This window comes from Gallus gallus, chromosome 12, assembly GCF_016699485.2.
Source record: "Gallus gallus isolate bGalGal1 chromosome 12, bGalGal1.mat.broiler.GRCg7b, whole genome shotgun sequence".
NCBI classification, from domain to species: Eukaryota; Metazoa; Chordata; class Aves; order Galliformes; family Phasianidae; genus Gallus; species Gallus gallus.
In genome coordinates, this window is record NC_052543.1 from 9,231,641 (window position 1) to 9,248,880 (window position 17,240).

Consider the following 17,240-nt stretch of genomic DNA (forward strand, 5'->3'; position numbering starts at 1 on the left):
GGTCTCCAGTCCTGGCTGAGGATGGAATGGGCTTCAGGGCAGCTCACTCTAGAATGGAGTCAGCTGCTGCAGTGCCCTTGGCTCTGGGCTGTAGGGGGAATGGTAGTGGCCAGCATTCGTGTCCAGCAGCCTGGGTGAGGCCACAGGGAAGTAGAGCAGGCACCGAGCATGATCTTGTTTCCTCCGTCCCTCCCTTTCTTACTGATGAAGGGGAAAAGAGCAGGTGAGCAAAGGGCAGTATTGACCCATAGCACTCGGAGCAAGGGTTGCTATCAACCAGCACTCTCCCTCCCCTGCGTCCTCTTTACTGAGGGCTGAGCCTGATGGAGGTGGGGGCTGAGCCTGAGCCCCAGGCACAGCCATTGTTTCCATTCCATGGATGGTACGGGCTGGCAGCCCCTGGGGCCTGCCGTGCTAATTGACCTGGAGACCAGGCTGGCAAGGGAGGGCTGCTGAGAGCACTTGGGTGGCAGGGCTGTGGTCAGGTGGCCCAGTGGCGGTGGACTGGGTTTGCCAGTATCAGGCAGGGGCCAGCAACTGGAATGATAAGCAGGCAGTAAATGGTATCTGGTGCTATCAGTTGCTACTAGATGAGCCCTGTGACAGCCTCCTATTTAGTGCCAGGTGAGCAGATAATCAGTGTGGAGACAACAGGTGAGCAGGCACTGAGAGCTACTGTGGGGTTGCTGCAGAGATTAAGGGGTGTGTATTTGGTGCTGTTGCTGCTGAAAGCCACATGAGCAGTCTGCATGGTGACTGGGTCATGCTGAACGTGCGATTGCCATGGGCTGATTCCCTGCCTGTGGAATGGGATGGGAACGGGCTGATTTGACCCTGGAGACTGTAGTCCTGTCCCACCACGAAGAGTTTCCGGGACTCCCCAGTTCCTACTGTGCCCTGCCTGCTGGCTTCACACTGCATGGGTTTGGGACCAGCTAGCCCAACCCATGGCTGGCTGCATTTCTACTGCGCATCCGGGCCAGGCATAGATTGGAAACACTCCAGAAATAACGGCAATAGCAGATAGTGTTGGAGCGCAGGAAGGTGTGAAAGAGTTCGATGGTGCCCGACGGGGAACTTTGGAACAAGATAACGGCCAGGTCTATGCACGCTGGGGAAAAGTGGGGCAGTCCACAGGGCACAGCACACCCATTTCCAGCAGGTAAGCAGGGGCTGCAGCACAAGGAAAGTACCCTGGGTGCCCTGGTCAGGGGCACTGCTGTCCAGGCCATAGTTCTTGCTCCGGGACGTGGTGGGGCTAAAGGGGTGCCCCCAGGAGTCTCAGTGACGGGAGTGCTGGCTTCCCAGGAATCTAGCAGCTCCTTGGCAAGGTGGGAGGGAGGGCAGAAGGGAGGGACGGGTGTCTCAAAGATCACAGGCAGGTATTAATAGGAGGGAGCAGAGCGCGTGCCCAACTGGCAGCACCCAACCGGTGTGGGTGCAGCAGGTAAGTGGGCTGGGGGAGATACAGGGGCTTAAGCTTCTCTGGGCATCCCGTGAGCAACTCGTGTATCTGGCTGCAAGTGGGCGAGCAACCTAGAAATGGAGGCACCTTGGCACAAGCAGGACAGGGCTGTTGGGCTGTAGAGACATCTCAGTCTGGCTGTGCAGATGAACCCATCCCTACCCCATACCTCTGTGCCCGTGGCTGAGTCCTTGCTCTGCAGTGCAGGGGGCTGGGGCACCGGTGAGCCTCTGACACTCACCAAGGGTTGAAATTCCTGCTCCCCTCATGTGTAAAGGGACAAAGTCTGCAGGAAAGGCTACGGGGCTGGCTGGGGCTTTGCTCTGCAGCAGTGCTGGCCTGCTGCCCTGTATGTGCTGCGGTACGTATAGGGTGCTCGGCTGGGCTGGATGGAGCAAAAAGGTGGTCAGCACCAAGGCTATCCTACAGAGGTGGATGGATTGGACTCAATGCAATCTGGCACCGCCTTCAAGGCATCGCTTGCTGTGGCCTTGGCACCCTCCCTGCCCCTTGCCCGGCTCCCAGGGTGCGGCTGAGCCATCTCTCATCTGCCTGCAGTGCAGCAGAGCTGGGGGCCATGGCGGCAGAGATGGTGCTGAGCCGCCGGCCCGGGCAGCCCCACAGTGAAGTTCTGAGTGAGGCTGACCTGGAGGAGCTGGGACAGAGGAAGCCTCCCAGCAAGACCTCAACACGCGACTATCTCCGGAAGGCAAGGTAGGGCTGGGGGAATAGAGCTGGGTGCTCCCTGCAGGGCTGCATCTCTGGGTTCCTCTGCTGTCCAGCAGCCCTGGTGCCCCTATGTTCAGCCCCGGCTCCCACTCCTTCCCCGGCAGATGCTCAGCCTCCACCGCCAAGTCCCTGCTCTTCCGCTTCATACCTGTCCTGCGCTGGCTGCCCCGCTACCCAGTGAAGGACTGGCTGCTTGGGGACATTGCCTCAGGCTTCAGTGTGGGCATCATGCACCTGCCCCAGGGTGAGTGATGTGCCCCCACGCCGTGCCCTGCCTGAGTTTCCCAATGGGTGAGGGCCATGGCTCATCCATCCATAACATTTCTCCCTGCTCTGCTGTGCCCAGGGCTTGCCTATGCACTGCTTGCTGGGCTGCCACCTGTCACTGGCCTCTACTCCTCCTTCTACCCCGTCTTCCTCTACTTCTTCTTCGGGACGTCCAGACACAACTCCGTGGGTGAGCCGAGGGACTGTGTGCTGCCAAGGGAATGGAGGGGAGGGAGAGAGAATGAGAGGGATGAGACTTTACCTATGGCACAGCGTTGCCATGTCAATGAGCAAGTGGGTGGAGGGGCCATTCTTCTGCCTTCACTTTACCCCACCAAGAAGGCAGTTGGCCAAACCAGAGCCGAAGTGCCATGGGCACACCAACCAAGTGGCCAGGTGCCTACTTTCTCAGAGAGGTCCCAGCTGGATGCCAAGTGCTCACCTTGGACTTCTTTCCTGCGTGTTCCCAGGTCCCTTCGCTGTCATATCTGTCATGATTGGCAGCCTGACGGACTCATTGGTGCCCAGTGATGACTTTCTGGAGTTTGTCAATGGCACCAATGTTACAGTAGTCAATGAGGCACAGCGGGACGCTGCCAGGGTAGAGCTGGTAGCCACCATCACAGTACTGACAGGAATCTTCCAGGTAAGGACCTAGCAGGGACTTGTGGCTGTGGTGTCCCCCTGCCCACCAGCTGTGGGACCTCCTCCTGTCACCTTTCCTTCCAGGTGGCCCTGGGCCTGCTGCAGTTTGGCTTTGTGGTGACCTACCTCTCAGACCCACTGGTGCGTGGCTACACTACTGCTGCCTCTGTGCACGTCCTCATCTCTCAGCTCAAGAACGTCTTTGGGGTCTCCGTAGGCGAGCACTCAGGGCCACTCTCATTGTTTGTGGTGAGTGAGGGGCTCACTGACACCCTGGAATCCCCAGATGTGGTAAAGCGTCATCTACAGGATACGTGGAGTCCCCCCAAAAGAGCTAACAGCAAGGTATCTATCTGCTTTCTCTCCTGAACCCTTCCCTCCTTCATCCTACAGACCTTCATTGAGATCTGCAAGAAACTGCCGGAGACCAACGTGGGCACCTTGGTTACAGCCATCATTGCCATGGTGGCCATCTTCATTGTGAAGGAGCTCAACCACAAATTCTCTGCCAAGCTTCCCATGCCCATCCCCATCGAGCTCATCACGGTACTCAGAGCTGTCCCAGCTCCCCAAGGGGACACAGCCATGGCCTGGGGCAGGTGCTATCACCCACAGATGCCCCTGTGCTCTGCAGGGTGACGGGAGGTGGGACGGGGTGCCTCCGCAAAGGTGGCTCCAGGGCACACATCCCTTTGTCCTCCTGCATAAGTGTGCTTCTGCAGGGAGGCCCTGCCTCACCCAGCTACCCCCACAGATCATCATCTCCACTGGCATATCCTATGGTGTCAACCTGAACTCCAAGTTTGGCATCTCTGTGGTGGGCAACATCCCCAGCGGGTGAGTGGGGCTGGGTATCAAGGACAGCTGTGCTGGGGCACCATGCTGCCTATGAGGCCCTTTCCTGAGTCCCATCTTCCTGCCTTGGACATAGGATGAAGCCGCCTGTGGTCCCTAACACCAGATACTTTGGGCAGGTGGTGGGTAATGCCTTCGCCATTGCTGTGGTGGGTTATGCTATCTGCATCTCCCTGGGTAAGATTTTTGCCCTGAAGCATGGCTACAAAGTGGACAGCAACCAGGTGATGCTCTGACACATGCAGCCCCTTCCTCTGTATTGTTTCACATCTTACAGCCCCAGGATGCGTGGTGCTGCCTGACTGCTTTTCTGTCCTTGCAGGAGCTGATCGCTCTGGGCCTCTCCAACTTCCTGGGGGGCTTCTTCCAGTGTTTTGCCATCAGCTGCTCTATGTCACGGAGCCTGGTGCAGGAGAGCACAGGGGGAAACAGCCAGGTGGGTGTGGGTGACTGCCTACCTCTGCTCTCTAAAATCCCTCCCAACATCCCTATGCTGAGGTGTCAACATGGGGAGACATGAGCCAGGGCAAGGAGAACATCCAGGTTCAACCTGGCCTCCATCTCTCCCCTCAGGTGGCTGGTGTCATCTCATCCCTGGTCATCCTGGTAACCATCCTGAAGATTGGAGAGCTCTTCCATGACCTGCCCAAGGTGCAGCCAGTCCCACAGCCTCCATGTCACTTCCCAGTCCTGCACATCCAGTATCAAGGCAGCACAGGGGGGGATGCTCTATTTGGGGTGGGAAGTGACTGGAGGCAGCCTTGGATGTTGGGCACAGCCAAGTGCCCCCCCAAGATGTGCCCTTGGCACCTTCATGGATGCAGACTTCTCTTGTAGGCCATTTTGTCTGCCATCATCATCATCAACCTCAAGGGCATGTTCAAGCAGTTCACAGACTTCCGCACACTCTGGAAGTCCAACCGTGTGGACCTGGTATGTCACTGATTGGCCCTGAGAGAGTTCCTCAACCCTCCCCAGGGCTTATGGTGCCATGGGAATAGGCCCTGCCACAGCTGACTGTGCCCTCTCTAGATGATCTGGGTGGTGACATTCGTAGCCACCCTCTTGCTGAACCTGGACATTGGCCTGGGAGCCTCAGTGGCCTTTGCATTGCTCACTGTCATCTTCCGGACCCAGCTGTGAGTACCCTCAGGCTGGGCTGGGTACAAGGGAGATGTGGTCCTTGGGAACAGCACAGACATTTGTACTAACTCCTGGGTTGGCACTAGGATGTCCCTAGTGCGGGGCTGCAGGGGAGTTAAGTGTTGGGGACCTGGTACTGTTTTCCAAGGGCAGAGGAAGCCCACAGGAACAGCCTGTTGCTCTTCTCCCCACAGTCCCCACTATTCCATCCTGGGGCGTGTCACCGACACAGATGTCTACAAGGATGTGGCTGAATATGAGAAGGTAAAAGCACTGCGGTGCTGGCGTGGTGGGAGAAGAGGCACCCACAGGAGGTGGGAGCGGTTAGGAGCACCCACAGGGCATTTTAAGGGAGGGCAAGAAGGGGCACATCTCTGTCTACAGGGTAGCACACCCTCTCCATCCACCCCCAGGCACAGGAGGTCCCTGGAATAAAGATCTTCCGCTCCTCCTCCACCATCTATTTTGCCAACGTGGAGATGTACTCCGATGCACTGAAGAAGAAGGTAGGAAAATCTGCCCTGAGCACAGCAGGCAGGGTACAACGCCCACGTCCCTGTGCACTGTCAGAGGAAATGTGGTCATGGACATCAAGGCTGGCTTAACAGCAACATGGTGTCCCATACTTCCATGGCATCACTGAGCCCCCTAGGCTCTGCCCCACTTCGTGACACCATGGCCATGGGGCTGTATGGGTTTGCAGAGCGGCATCAATGTGGATCGCCTGATTGAGAAGAAGAAGAAGGCACTCAAGAAACTGAAGAAACAGCAGAAGAAAGCACAGAAGGAGAAGGCAAAGAGGAAAAAGGTACTTCCCAGCACACCCCTCTCATGCTGTCCCACTTCACTTCCCTGCCTGGTCCTAGCTTTCTGCCCATGCTAGGCAGCCCATGGGGCTCCCAGTTGGCCCATGGCCACCACACAGGGAGAGGCACTGGCATGCATCTGTGTTACCAGTATCACCTTTAACGTCAGTGGAGGAGGCTGCAGTCATTAATGATTAGGTGGGGGAGCTGGTGAGTCATTCATAGTCTGGGGCAAGTTAATCATCAAAATGAAGAGTGAGAGCAAAGGCTGACTGGGGAGAGGAGTCTAATGAGGTCAGTTCCAGTCACTGGGGAGAGCTCACAAGGTGACCTGGAAAGAACCTAGAAGTGGGACTTGGGTGTAAGCAAAGAGCTCACTCCTGGCACATCCACCACCATAACACAACTAGAGCCCCTCTAAACCCCAGTGTGCTATAGGGCAGGACAAATCCAGGGTCCTGGGGGGACGCTGCCCTGCAGAGTGCCACCAGCACCCACATGGTGAAGGGGTCTCCCCACAGGACACAGACGCTGAGTGCAACGGGCCAGGTGTTGCGGTGATTGAGCTGAGTGGGGAAGAGGGTGGCACACCTCCTGAACCCACCCTGCGCTCCCTGGGACTGCCCCAGCCCAACTTCCATGCTGTCATCCTGGATTTCAGCCCCGTCAACTTCGTGGACACAGTCTCCATCAAAATCCTGAAGAACGTAAGAGATCGGGGGTGGTGCAGGTGCAGGACAGCCAGATGGCAGCTGTTCATCCCTTTTTCCTGACACGACTTTTACCATTTGCAGATCTTCAAGGATTTCCATGAAATAGAAGTGGATGTCTTTGTTGCCAGCTGCCCAGGTGAGGAGAAACCACAGAGCTATCAGCCTCTGCAGGGAATAGCTACCCCTGTGGGACATAGCTGCTGGCCATGGGGCTTCTGTGCCCTCTGTGGTGTCCCCTACCCCAGGTTTTCCCCAGAGGAGAGCAGTTGCAGAGCCACATCATGGGGTGCCAGGTGGTCCCCACTGGCTGCACATTGCTCTGGGGTCTCAATGTGAACTCTGTGATACTGGCTGTCCAGTGATGTCCCGGGCGTCCTTTGGAGCACATGGGGGTGGGCCAGGTGCCATAGCTTCACATGCTTCTCCCTCTGTGCAGCGTCTGTTTTTGCCCAGCTGGAGCGAGGCAACTTCTTCAGCTCAACCATCACCAAGCACTGCTTCTTCCCCTCGGTGAACGATGCCGTGCTCCACCTCAATGGCAGGACATGCCCAGCCTCGGTAAGCACCCAGCCTCGCCATCCCCACTGCCACCGCGCTGTGGGACAGCCAAGCTGACTTTCTTCTTTGCCCCCTTAGGAGAACCTCAGCACCAAAATGTAGCCCTGCAGAAGACACAAGCGAGGAGCAGGGCCGTGCTGCTGGGAGGGCTTCTCCACCTCCCCGCCCGGGGCCTGGAGCTTCTGTGGGACAGTGTGGGGTGCTTGGAGCCGGCCTGCCCCACGCTTGGGGCGAGGCCAGGAGCCCCAGCAGCGGAGAGGCTCTGCTGCCGGCAGCGGGCTGTCACCACGGCGAGGGCCCGAAGAGCACTACGGCTCCATCACAGCGCGGTTTCCTCAATAAAGGCGTCCTCAGCCCATCAGGCCTCATCTGTGCAAACGGCGGCGCCGCTGCACCGGCTGTGGCCCGCCGCTCCCTGTGGGCGGCCCCAGGCTCACTGCAGCCATCGTGTCTCCCTTGCCGTCGTCTAGACCTACACCGGGCACGGGGACAAGCCGGGGGTCCCGTCCGTGTGCCGGTGACCCTATGCCGGTGACCCTATGCCGGTGACCGGGCCCGGCTCCAAACCCTTTCCGTCATCGCGCCCTCCCGCCACAAGGCGGCGCCGCACCGAGGATAAGCGATCTGTCCCCGTGCGCATGCGCTTCTCCGCCCCGAGCTACTGAGCACTTTGCTCATGCGCCTCCCCGCCCCTCAGCTGCGTCCTTCCGCCTCCTGTTTCGCGCAGGCGCGCTGCAGCCCGCTCGGTCGCTGTAGGGACAAGATGGCGGCGTCCTCCGTGTGCCGGGCGGCCGGGCGGGTCTTGCTGCGGGGCCCGCGTCCCTGCGTGAGTCGCTGTGGCGACAGTGGGGCAGCGGCGGGGCGGCTGGGGGCTGGGAAGGATGGCTGGGCGGGCAGCTCGGCTGCGCTGTGCGGCGGAGTGGCGGGACCCGGCCCGTATCTCGGCCCGGAAGGTCACCGGGGCGGGTGGGCCGCGAGGGGCGGACGGGAGCTGCTGGGGGTGGGAGCTGCTCGGGATGGGTGCGACAGGGCCGGTCTCACCGGCCTGGCCCGGCGGTGTGCACAGCTGTCTGTGTGCTGGAGGACTGTGAGGCAGGGGAGAGGTGTTGGTTGGTGCTGAGAGCCTTTGTTTCAGGCGGCCCTGCTGCCTCTGACGAGGAACCGCGGTGCCGCCACCTACGCGCAGACGCTGCAGAACATCCCTGAGACAAACGTCACCACGCTGGACAACGGGCTGCGGGTGGCCTCGGAGGAGTCCAGCCAGCCAACGTGCACGGTAAGGCTCAGGTAGATTGAGCAGTCGGCATAGTCAGCCTTGCCCAGACTGTCACCGACTTCCCATAGTGACAAACCTGGCTTTGAACTGAAGCTTGATGAGGACTGACCCAATTCTCTGTTATTCAGTCAAACTGTAGGAGCAGGGGGCCTAGCCTGCCTTTGTACGAGTCTGGCCAAGCTTCTGCACTGCACCGGTTTCCTGAGCTCTGTAGTTTTTGCATTGATGCAGTCCCACATGGAAGCAGTAACCGACCAGAAGTAGTTTCATCTTTGGCAAACCTGCCAATGGTTTTTGTGAAACTGCTGCATTAAATGCTTGAATGCGTACTGGGAATAGTTGCTGGTGCTTGTTCCTATTTTTGGAACTACTGTTGAAGCAGACTTCTTTTCCTTGCTGTTACACTTATGGTATGAGTCTTGAACGTACTGTCTGCTTGTTTATTTTCTAATACGTGTGCTTGATATCTTTGCTGTTAGGTGGGTGTGTGGATTGGGGCGGGGAGCCGCTATGAGAATGAGAAGAACAATGGGGCTGGTTATTTCGTGGAACATCTGGCATTTAAGGTAAGACTGGGTCTGGCATAAGGCTGCATGGAGACAATGTTCCAGACGTTCACCGACATGTTAGTTCTTGCTTTGGAGGCTGCAGGTATTAAAAGAGGTGTAGGTGTGACACAAAATCAGTACATCTGAATCCCAGAGGCTTTGCACGTAGCATAAAAATAAACTTTAAAAGGCATCTGGTCTGTATGGTGTTCTTTGTTTGAATGTGGGACAACTTGCATATGTGAATAAAGGCTACTATCTACTAGTTGGTATTTTTCCTTTTAAAGGAAAAAAAAATCTTGAGTAGTAAGTTGAACTGATTCTTTGATGCTGTGATTACTTACTATCCCAGCTTAATATAACACACTTATAAAACCACAATGAAGCATGTTTCCCCAGGGTAGTAGGCAAAGCTGAATACAGCATTTCCTTATAACCATTTGTTTATTTTTGGATTTGTTAGTGGGTCAGTGAAATTTGGAGACTGCATCTCTTGCTTTGCTCTTACTGTTTCTGCTGAACAGGCCTAGGACAAAAGGCATCTGAGCCTGGGACTTGTTGACATAAGCCCAGCCCATGTCGCTGCAGTATCTGTTTTGCTACTTAAGGATGAGCTCTATTTCAGAAGTGATTTCCTGCTCCTATTCCAGTATCTTCCAAATGTTACCAGTTAAATGACTAGAAACCTGCTTCCTGTTTTTAGTGGTGACTTGTCCTTGATTACTTACACTGATATGATCTTCAGCCGCTGTTGTACTTCAGCTTACATCTTCTCCTTCCGTTTGGGTTTTGTTTGGCATTTCAAAATACATTTCAGCCATTTTTTAGCTATACTAAGTAAGCCAAGTGCTAAATATTTTGCTTTCTGCACCAGTTCTTGTTTTTTTTACAAATCTAAGTGACAGGTTTTATTGCATAAGTTTTTTATTGTTCTTTTTACTGCTTTATTTCAGCTATGCAGGAAAACTATTCACTATTTGTGTATTTCTGCATACTTCTAGGGCACAAAGAAGCGTCCTTGTGCTGCCTTTGAGAAGGAGGTGGAGAGTATGGGAGCTCACTTTAATGGGTACACCTCACGTGAGCAGACTGCCTTTTACATAAAAGCCTTGTCCAAGGACATGCCGAAAGGTAGGATGGCCAGTGGTGGAAAAAAAGCAGGTGTTTCTCCCCTACTAGTATACTTTTTAGCAATTGGCCAGGGAATGAGGTTGTTGCTGAGCAGTAAGTTGAAGATGGTATTTGGCAGTTGGAGGGAGCACTACCAAGAAATGGTGCTTTAAGGCTGCAAGCTCACTGGTACCTAAAAGCAGCTTTGCAAACCTTTTTTTCAGGCTGTGCTGTATTGCCAGAAGGCAGGGGGAGGGATTCAGTAGTGTGTAGTTGCTTTATGGAGCTAAGAAAATGAGGTCAGCAACAGCTACTGTGTCAGAAGTGCTCAGTGCCACTGTTGTGGATGTTGCATATATGCTATGTGCTACCTTCTATGTGCAAGCTCCTGTTTGGGCCACTTCTGTCCAGAGGAGGTGGTTTGAGTCAGAGCTATTGTTGTGACTCAATCCTGCTGTAGATGTGGACCATGCCATAGACATTGCAAGCTCTCCACAAGAATTCAGTTTGTTTCTGCAACAGTACCTTGTTTCTGGCATGCATCACCTTCTGTGTTTGTTACCTTCTGCCAACTTTCTGCTGGCAATGGTAAACGATCACAGATGCTTGGCAAGCTGATTTAGAGATTTCTTCATACTAAAACTGTGTTATTTGTCCCTCTCTGATGCTGTGGGAATGGGTATGTCGTGTTGTGCCACTACCCTAGCACAGTTTATTTCCACTCTTGCTGTATCCCTGCTGCCTTGTCTGTCTTTTCTCCTTTCAACAGTGTTGGGTAGCAGTCAGGCAGCAAGACTACTAATGTAGCAAATATGTTGCAGTGGTAGAGCTTCTGGCTGACGTTGTGCAGAACTGTGCGCTGGAGGAGTCTCAGATCGAGAAGGAGCGTGGTGTCATCCTTCAGGAGCTGAAAGAAATGGACAATGACATGACAAACGTTACCTTTGATTACCTTCATGCCACTGCTTTCCAGGGCACTGCACTGGCCCGCACCGTTGAGGGGACCACGGAGAACATCAAGTAAGCAATAGACTGGTTGCACTATATAGCTTGTGGGTTCAGTCCTTGGGGTGCATAACTCCTGCAAGAAAACCAGTCGGAGTGTATGCAAGGCATAAGTGAGACTGTATGTGGAGGTGATACGTGCTTATGGGCTTCTTATGTCTTGACTGTGTTTTCCATCATGATGCTGGTAAATGTGTAACGCTGCACTTGTTCTTCTCTAGGATCAGTCTTCGTGCAAGATCTGATGCTGGTAGGGCTTGGCTAAACCTTTTCCCATATTTGTTGGTTTGACACCCTTAGAGGCATTGAGAGCCAGTGGCACTCATTAAAGTGGAGGCTTCAAGCATACACACCTGTTAGAGTGTTGGTTTCCCTGTGATCAAGGGTTGATACTCTAGTCTGCATTTGAACTCTTGAGAAGCTGATACATTAGGCATCTCTTTGTGCTTTCTAGGCATCTGACTCGAGCAGACCTAGCTTCATATATTGATACTCACTTCAAGGCACCTCGTATGGTCCTGGCAGCTGCTGGAGGTAAGCCCTGGATTCTTGAAGCTCTGGTGATCAACCCCCTGACATGTGTCGCTAATGTGAAATAAGATGATTTTGTTAAATGGAGCTCTGTAAACTTCCCTTATTGCCAGGTATTTCTCACAAGGAACTGGTAGATGCAGCTAGGCAGCACTTCAGTGGGGTGTCCTTTACGTACAAAGAGGATGCTGTGCCTATTCTGCCACGCTGTCGTTTCACAGGGAGTGAGGTAAAGTTGTTTTGGTTCCAGTCAAAATAAGCAGCTGTTGCTGAACTGTTGAATGAATATGAGACTAGCTGTAGTTGCTTCTGTTCAGAAGCTGATAGCACAGCATGTTGGTAGTGTTCCCATGTTCTGTTCCTTAGTCTTTATGCCACAATGTGTTGGCTTTTAGATGGAAACAAAGTCCGGTAAGAATGGGAGGCTGTTGCTCACATCACCTAATGGAAATACTTCATGAGAGCAAGTGATTTGTCCTCAATAGAGCCTGAGGCAATTTTATTTCACTGGGATAATATTAAGTTCTCCAGTTTGTCAGCTTGGCATTGCAGCAGACTGCGGACAGAATCACCATGCTCAGTCAGCTCTTCCCTGTTCCTTGGTGGCTTCCTAGATCCGTGCCAGAGACGATGCTCTGCCTGTTGCCCATGTTGCTCTTGCTGTGGAGGGGCCAGGATGGGCTGATCCTGACAATGTTGTCCTCCATGTGGCTAATGCTATCATTGGACGCTATGACCGCACATTTGGAGGTGGCAAGGTAAGAGACCTGGGAATGTGATAGGGAGAGCCTGGAGCCTTTTCTGCAAAATAGTACGGAGCCTCCAGATGAAAGTGCTTTATGGGAGGCTGTTCTGTTTAGCTTCCAGCTGTGGTCAGAGATATGGAAAACAGAAGTGTAATTGAGGCTAACTGGGGATAGTTCTTAAGATGTGATGCTAGGAGATGATTTGAGCCTTTTCTGCTATGTTTGGAAGAAGTTCACGTGATTAATTCTCAGCAGCTTTTCCTGCCTTCGTGACCTGACTGTTCAATGGTGGGAACAGAACAGAGTAATCTGTAGTCTCATGATGCAAGCCTGTCTTGCAGATACAAAGCAGTTGGAACTTGTATAAAGCCCCAGTACTACATCCTTTCTTGTCTATAATTTGTCCTGACTGCTAACCCCTTGTCTGTGCTAACACCTGCTACTGGGAAACCTTGTACTTGCCATTTTCTCCACTTCTATAGCAGTATATGTACCAGTTCCTCATCTGCTGCTGGGAAGGGAAAAGATTTTGCTGTATGGACTCCTAGGCCGTTGTGTTTGGCTTTTCCAACTGTGACTCTCATCTGTTGCCCACATGTAGGGCCTAAATTAAGCTCTCCTTTGAAAAGTGTTACACTCTGTCTTGTCTGCGGTCTTTGTGAAAACAGCTCAGGGGGAAAGAATTTGAGTTCTGAGGAGGCTGTCCGGTTGAAATGGTTGATGGCATCTCCTTCCTTACAGCACCTGTCCAGCAGACTAGCTGCGCTTGCTGTGGAGCATAAACTCTGCCACAGCTTCCAGACGTTCAACACCTCCTACTCCGATACTGGCCTCTTTGGTTTTCATTTTGTTGCTGATCCTCTGTCCATAGATGATATGATGTTTTGTGCTCAGGGCGAGTGGTAAGTACAACTGTGGCAAAAGCTTCTGTTCAAGTTCTGACCTCGTGGGAGAGTAAGCTGGTGGAGGTCGTGTCTGGCCTTCGGAGTGATGCATCTCTGCATGAATGCCTCAGTAACTTGCATTCTGGTTATGTGATCCTGTCAGTGGTTTCTGTAACTGTGTCAGGATGGCTTTTGAGGATTTTAATCCCTTCGGGTTCTTCAGGTCTTTGGCTCACAGCTTCCACACATCAGCGCTGACGCTTTGGCTCTTTCTGTGCAAGCGAGACCATTCCTTAAAGACAAGGCTCTCCTAGGTACAAAAGACATGTATCTGCTGTCTTGCTAAGCTTGGGCAAAGCAGACAGTTCATGTCTTCCAAACGGCTGTGTTGTTACTGACACATGCCCTGCTGCTGGAGTCATGCCAGCATTTGGAGCCTTCTGTTGGTCTCACTCTGTATATGTATGTGCCATTAATGGTTCAAGGTTGCATCTGAGCTTCAGAGCCATGCTGTGCTGTGAATGGAGCAGATGGAGTTAGCCCTTGCCCCAGAGACATTGCGGTTGGCAGGGGAGGAAGGGATTTAGCAGCTGGAGTCCAAACAGACTCTGTATAACTGTCTTATTCTTTCACCATCAGTTTCCATAGCAGCTTGGCATGTGTGGGAATAGCTGACACGCCTGCCTTCTCTTGTGATAGCATACCACAGACCTCTTGCTGCTGTGCCTGATAGGAAAGCTAGAGTCGACACCAGAGCTGCTTAGACCTTTGTGAGTGCAACTCAGCATGTAAACTGTTGGCTGATATTCCCTGCCTATCAGCATCAGCTCTTTCACTTGCCTCCTGCTGTTCATTGCTCTCTATTTCTTAGCTACACTATGGTGGTCAGGAATGAATCTCAGGCCTGCAACACAAGTGATGTTAATAGCATATTTCTGCAGACTTGGGAAAGGGAAGAATGTGCTTTCTGTCTGAATAAGCAAACGCCTCTAAGAGCTTTGGTGGTCTTCCTATATCTTTTGCAGGATGCGTTTGTGCACTAGCACCACGGAGTCAGAGGTGAAGAGAGCCAAGAACCATCTACGAAGTGCCATGGTGGCTCAGCTAGATGGTATGTTCTGGTTTATAGAATTAAAAGCTCAGCGGGTTTGCATCTCTAGTGGGGAGTGGGAGCTCTGCTAGATATGTTACAGCACTATTGGCAGGTGCTGGACAAAACTCCCTTTCTCCTTCTCTTCTCCTTCCATGGTTTCAAAGTAGCTGATCACAGCCTGTTGTGCTACAGGCTAGCTCTGACTGTAAACTTGTTGTCGTTTTCCTGCTGCAAGTGTATGATACATACATACTGTGTGGTGAATTTGGAATTTAAACCTTCAAGCAGGTCTGCCTTGGCAGTAGCTCTTTAGAGATCAGGAAGAATGTTTGCATTGCTTAATTCCTGCTGAAGCTGCTTAGCGTGATTACTGTGACTTCATTAGAACCTGGTTAATGGCTAGAGTTGTCTGCTTTGGCTGATGATCAGGCTGTGAAATTTGGGAAACTGTTCAACTTTGCTGACAGTATCTTCAACATCTAGGTACTACTCCAGTGTGTGAAACAATTGGAAGCCATCTCTTAAATTATGGACGCCGTATCTCTCTGGAGGAATGGGATTCCAGGATTTCTGTAGGTATCTGTTTGTTTTCTTTGGGAGTCCTGAGCACGCTTGGCACTGCCGTTTTTCTGGCCTTAGTTTGCCTCAGTAATGCAGGGCTTACTTCTTCCTTAGGTATGCTGCATGTAAGCAGTCAGGGCACGAGTAGGAGTACATTAGAGTACTGGCAAAGACTCAGTGTATCCTGTGACCTTGTGTCTAAATCCACTCCATCCCAGCAAGAGGACATACAGCTTTGCTAAACAGCCCAATTTGAAATTCCTTTAACAGTTTCTCTAGAGGTGACCACCATCTAATTTGTATAATTCTGTAGCTGTTATATCCCTTTGGAGGCTTCAAATTTTGGACTGCCATGTCTTCAGTACCCTCAGAGGAGTGCACTGTGTAGAACATGAGCTATCCTTGCAGACCAGGGCTGGACAGTTGGTGTGGATGGCCCCCATGGGTCCAACAGCATGTTCTTAATTATCTTGATATGTAACAACATTAGTAACTTCAAACTTGAGAAATCTAAGTCTTCCAGAAGGGTCATTAATTGCTTGTTTGTTACTCATTAGGCTGTTGATGCAAGAATGGTGAGGGATGTATGCAGTAAATACATCTATGACAAATGCCCAGCGCTTGCAGCAGTTGGTAAGTGACGAGTCAGTACGTGGTAGCTCAAAAAATGGGTTGATCAAGAGCTGAGCAGAAGCGAAGTGCAGGCACTTTTTACACATCTGTTTTGGCCTCTTAACTGCTGTGGCTCTTTGTTATTACCCTCCTGCCTCTGAATGTTAGGTGTGCCAAGGCACGTTTGCCAGGAGATCAAACATGGAGGTGATGGAGATGCACTGACAGTGAGCTGCTGGCCATCCTCCCGCCTCTGCTTGATGTGGAGCTATGACTAAGGCTGGGAGTCCCATAGCTGGGTGTGGGCCCAATGGCATCTGCCAGGTGTCCTTACCCTGGGGTCATGGTGGTTTATGTAAGGGAAGCAAAGGGGCCCAGTCCTCTTGTGCTGCTCTGGCATGTCTGTCTGGCCAAGGATAAATTCCTCTCAGAAAACCTGCCTGAGCAGCTCAGCTCAGCTCTGCTGCCTCCTCCTTCCTGTGTTGTGGATTCCCCTCCTCCATACAGTTGCTTACTCTGGGCCTGCAAAGTAGAGCAGTGCAGAAGGGAGAGGATTTTCAAGCAGGAAGTTGGAAGGAATTAGCCAAAATCTCCATGATTTGGTGGCTCCCTCTCTTTCATCCTTGTTTGTGAAGCTGCACTGGGTGTTGTGGAAGAACATGAGCAAAGAACCTATTCTGAGGGGAAAAAAAGCAATGGTTTCTCAGTCAGGAAATGGCATTTGCAAGTTTTCCTGATTCGGGTTTGAGCTGTAGTTACCTGGTTTTGTACGTAGCTGCTCTGGATTATGAGCACAGTGGCCACCATCTGCTTTACAACCGTGGGAAACCACACAGTGATTTCAATTACAGCTCCAGTGACTAACTCTTGTTCTGCTCACTCAGGTCCCATTGAACAGCTGTTGGATTACAACCGTATCCGCAGTGGCATGTACTGGATCCGTTTTTAGGATGTGTCCCTGCTGGATGGAGTAATGAATGTGCTGTGACAGGGCTCCCAGAGTTGTCTGTGGCTCTGAATGTCTTGTGTACTGGGACAAGGAGGAGTCCTATTGACATGGCTGTCTTCTTGGCGTTAAATGTATAATAAATAAAAATGTCAAATATATCTTACGTAGAGTTGGTTCTGCTGGGCACTGACTGTCTTGCTGGGTCGCATGTGTTGGCATTGTTGATGTGACCAAACTGGTGAAGTATGGGACCAGTAAGTCTTGGTTTGTCAGAGCTCGTGCTAGAAACTTGTCTGTCTGCAGCCCCTCACTCTGTCCTGAGCTGGCACTGTCCTGCCATGCCAGCAGTCTTGTCTTTAGGCTGGCTGCAGGATGTAGCTCTGGCCGTGCTGTAAAGTGGCCGTGTGGTCAAACAGGGGTTATAGCATTCCTGCTTTGTAGAAATGAGAATTAAGGGCCTTTGCCCAAGAGGACCTCTGTGCTCTCGTTACTGTTTGTCAAGGAGATCAGAATATATCTTCAGAAAGGCTGCTTCTTCCTGGCCCTGGGCTGTGATGGTAGCATTTCTGTCCTTGCTGTTTGTTACCCTTTTGTTGGATTGGCTGCCTCTCTGGGAAGGGCAATTTGTGTAATCTCTCTCCTTGATCAGTTTCAGGCAAAACTGACCAGCTGAGTTCCCACCACCTGCTTTAATTGGTGAAGGTGATCAACCTGGCCTTGCCTGATGCTGTCTCAGTGTAGCTG

General features: G+C 52.3%; 2 protein-coding genes across 9 annotated transcripts; both read left to right on the forward strand.

Annotated features, from left to right (window-relative positions):
- The first annotated feature begins 1,123 nt into the window (after positions 1-1,123).
- Positions 1,124-7,540, forward strand: SLC26A6 (solute carrier family 26 member 6). Of its 8 annotated transcripts, none has more exons than XM_046899901.1 (21): positions 1,124-1,162; positions 1,837-1,896; positions 2,024-2,179; positions 2,299-2,438; positions 2,541-2,651; positions 2,932-3,107; positions 3,191-3,355; positions 3,500-3,652; positions 3,861-3,943; positions 4,038-4,185; positions 4,284-4,397; positions 4,535-4,612; positions 4,799-4,894; positions 4,994-5,100; positions 5,299-5,368; positions 5,518-5,610; positions 5,808-5,912; positions 6,432-6,617; positions 6,705-6,759; positions 7,060-7,181; positions 7,260-7,539. In XM_046899901.1, the coding sequence occupies exons 3-21, from the start codon at positions 2,043-2,045 to the stop codon at positions 7,281-7,283; spliced, it is 2,163 nt and encodes a 720-aa protein (XP_046755857.1). In that variant the 5' UTR covers positions 1,124-1,162; positions 1,837-1,896; positions 2,024-2,042; the 3' UTR covers positions 7,284-7,539. The 8 variants fall into 8 exon arrangements, with proteins under 8 accessions (XP_046755857.1, XP_015148560.1, XP_046755856.1 ...); XM_046899900.1 differs by having other exon boundaries at positions 1,136-1,447; XM_015293074.4 differs by lacking the exon at positions 1,837-1,896.
- A 367-nt stretch (positions 7,541-7,907) lies between these two features.
- UQCRC1 (ubiquinol-cytochrome c reductase core protein 1) lies at positions 7,908-16,654 on the forward strand. The gene is made up of 13 exons (XM_414356.8): positions 7,908-8,007; positions 8,317-8,457; positions 8,937-9,023; positions 10,007-10,136; positions 10,937-11,135; positions 11,575-11,654; positions 11,765-11,880; positions 12,266-12,409; positions 13,139-13,299; positions 14,307-14,392; positions 14,858-14,946; positions 15,493-15,568; positions 16,432-16,654. Exons 1-13 carry the CDS (start codon positions 7,945-7,947, stop codon positions 16,494-16,496), a joined length of 1,437 nt encoding a protein of 478 aa, XP_414356.5. The 5' UTR covers positions 7,908-7,944; the 3' UTR covers positions 16,497-16,654.
- The last annotated feature ends 586 nt before the right edge of the window (positions 16,655-17,240 follow it).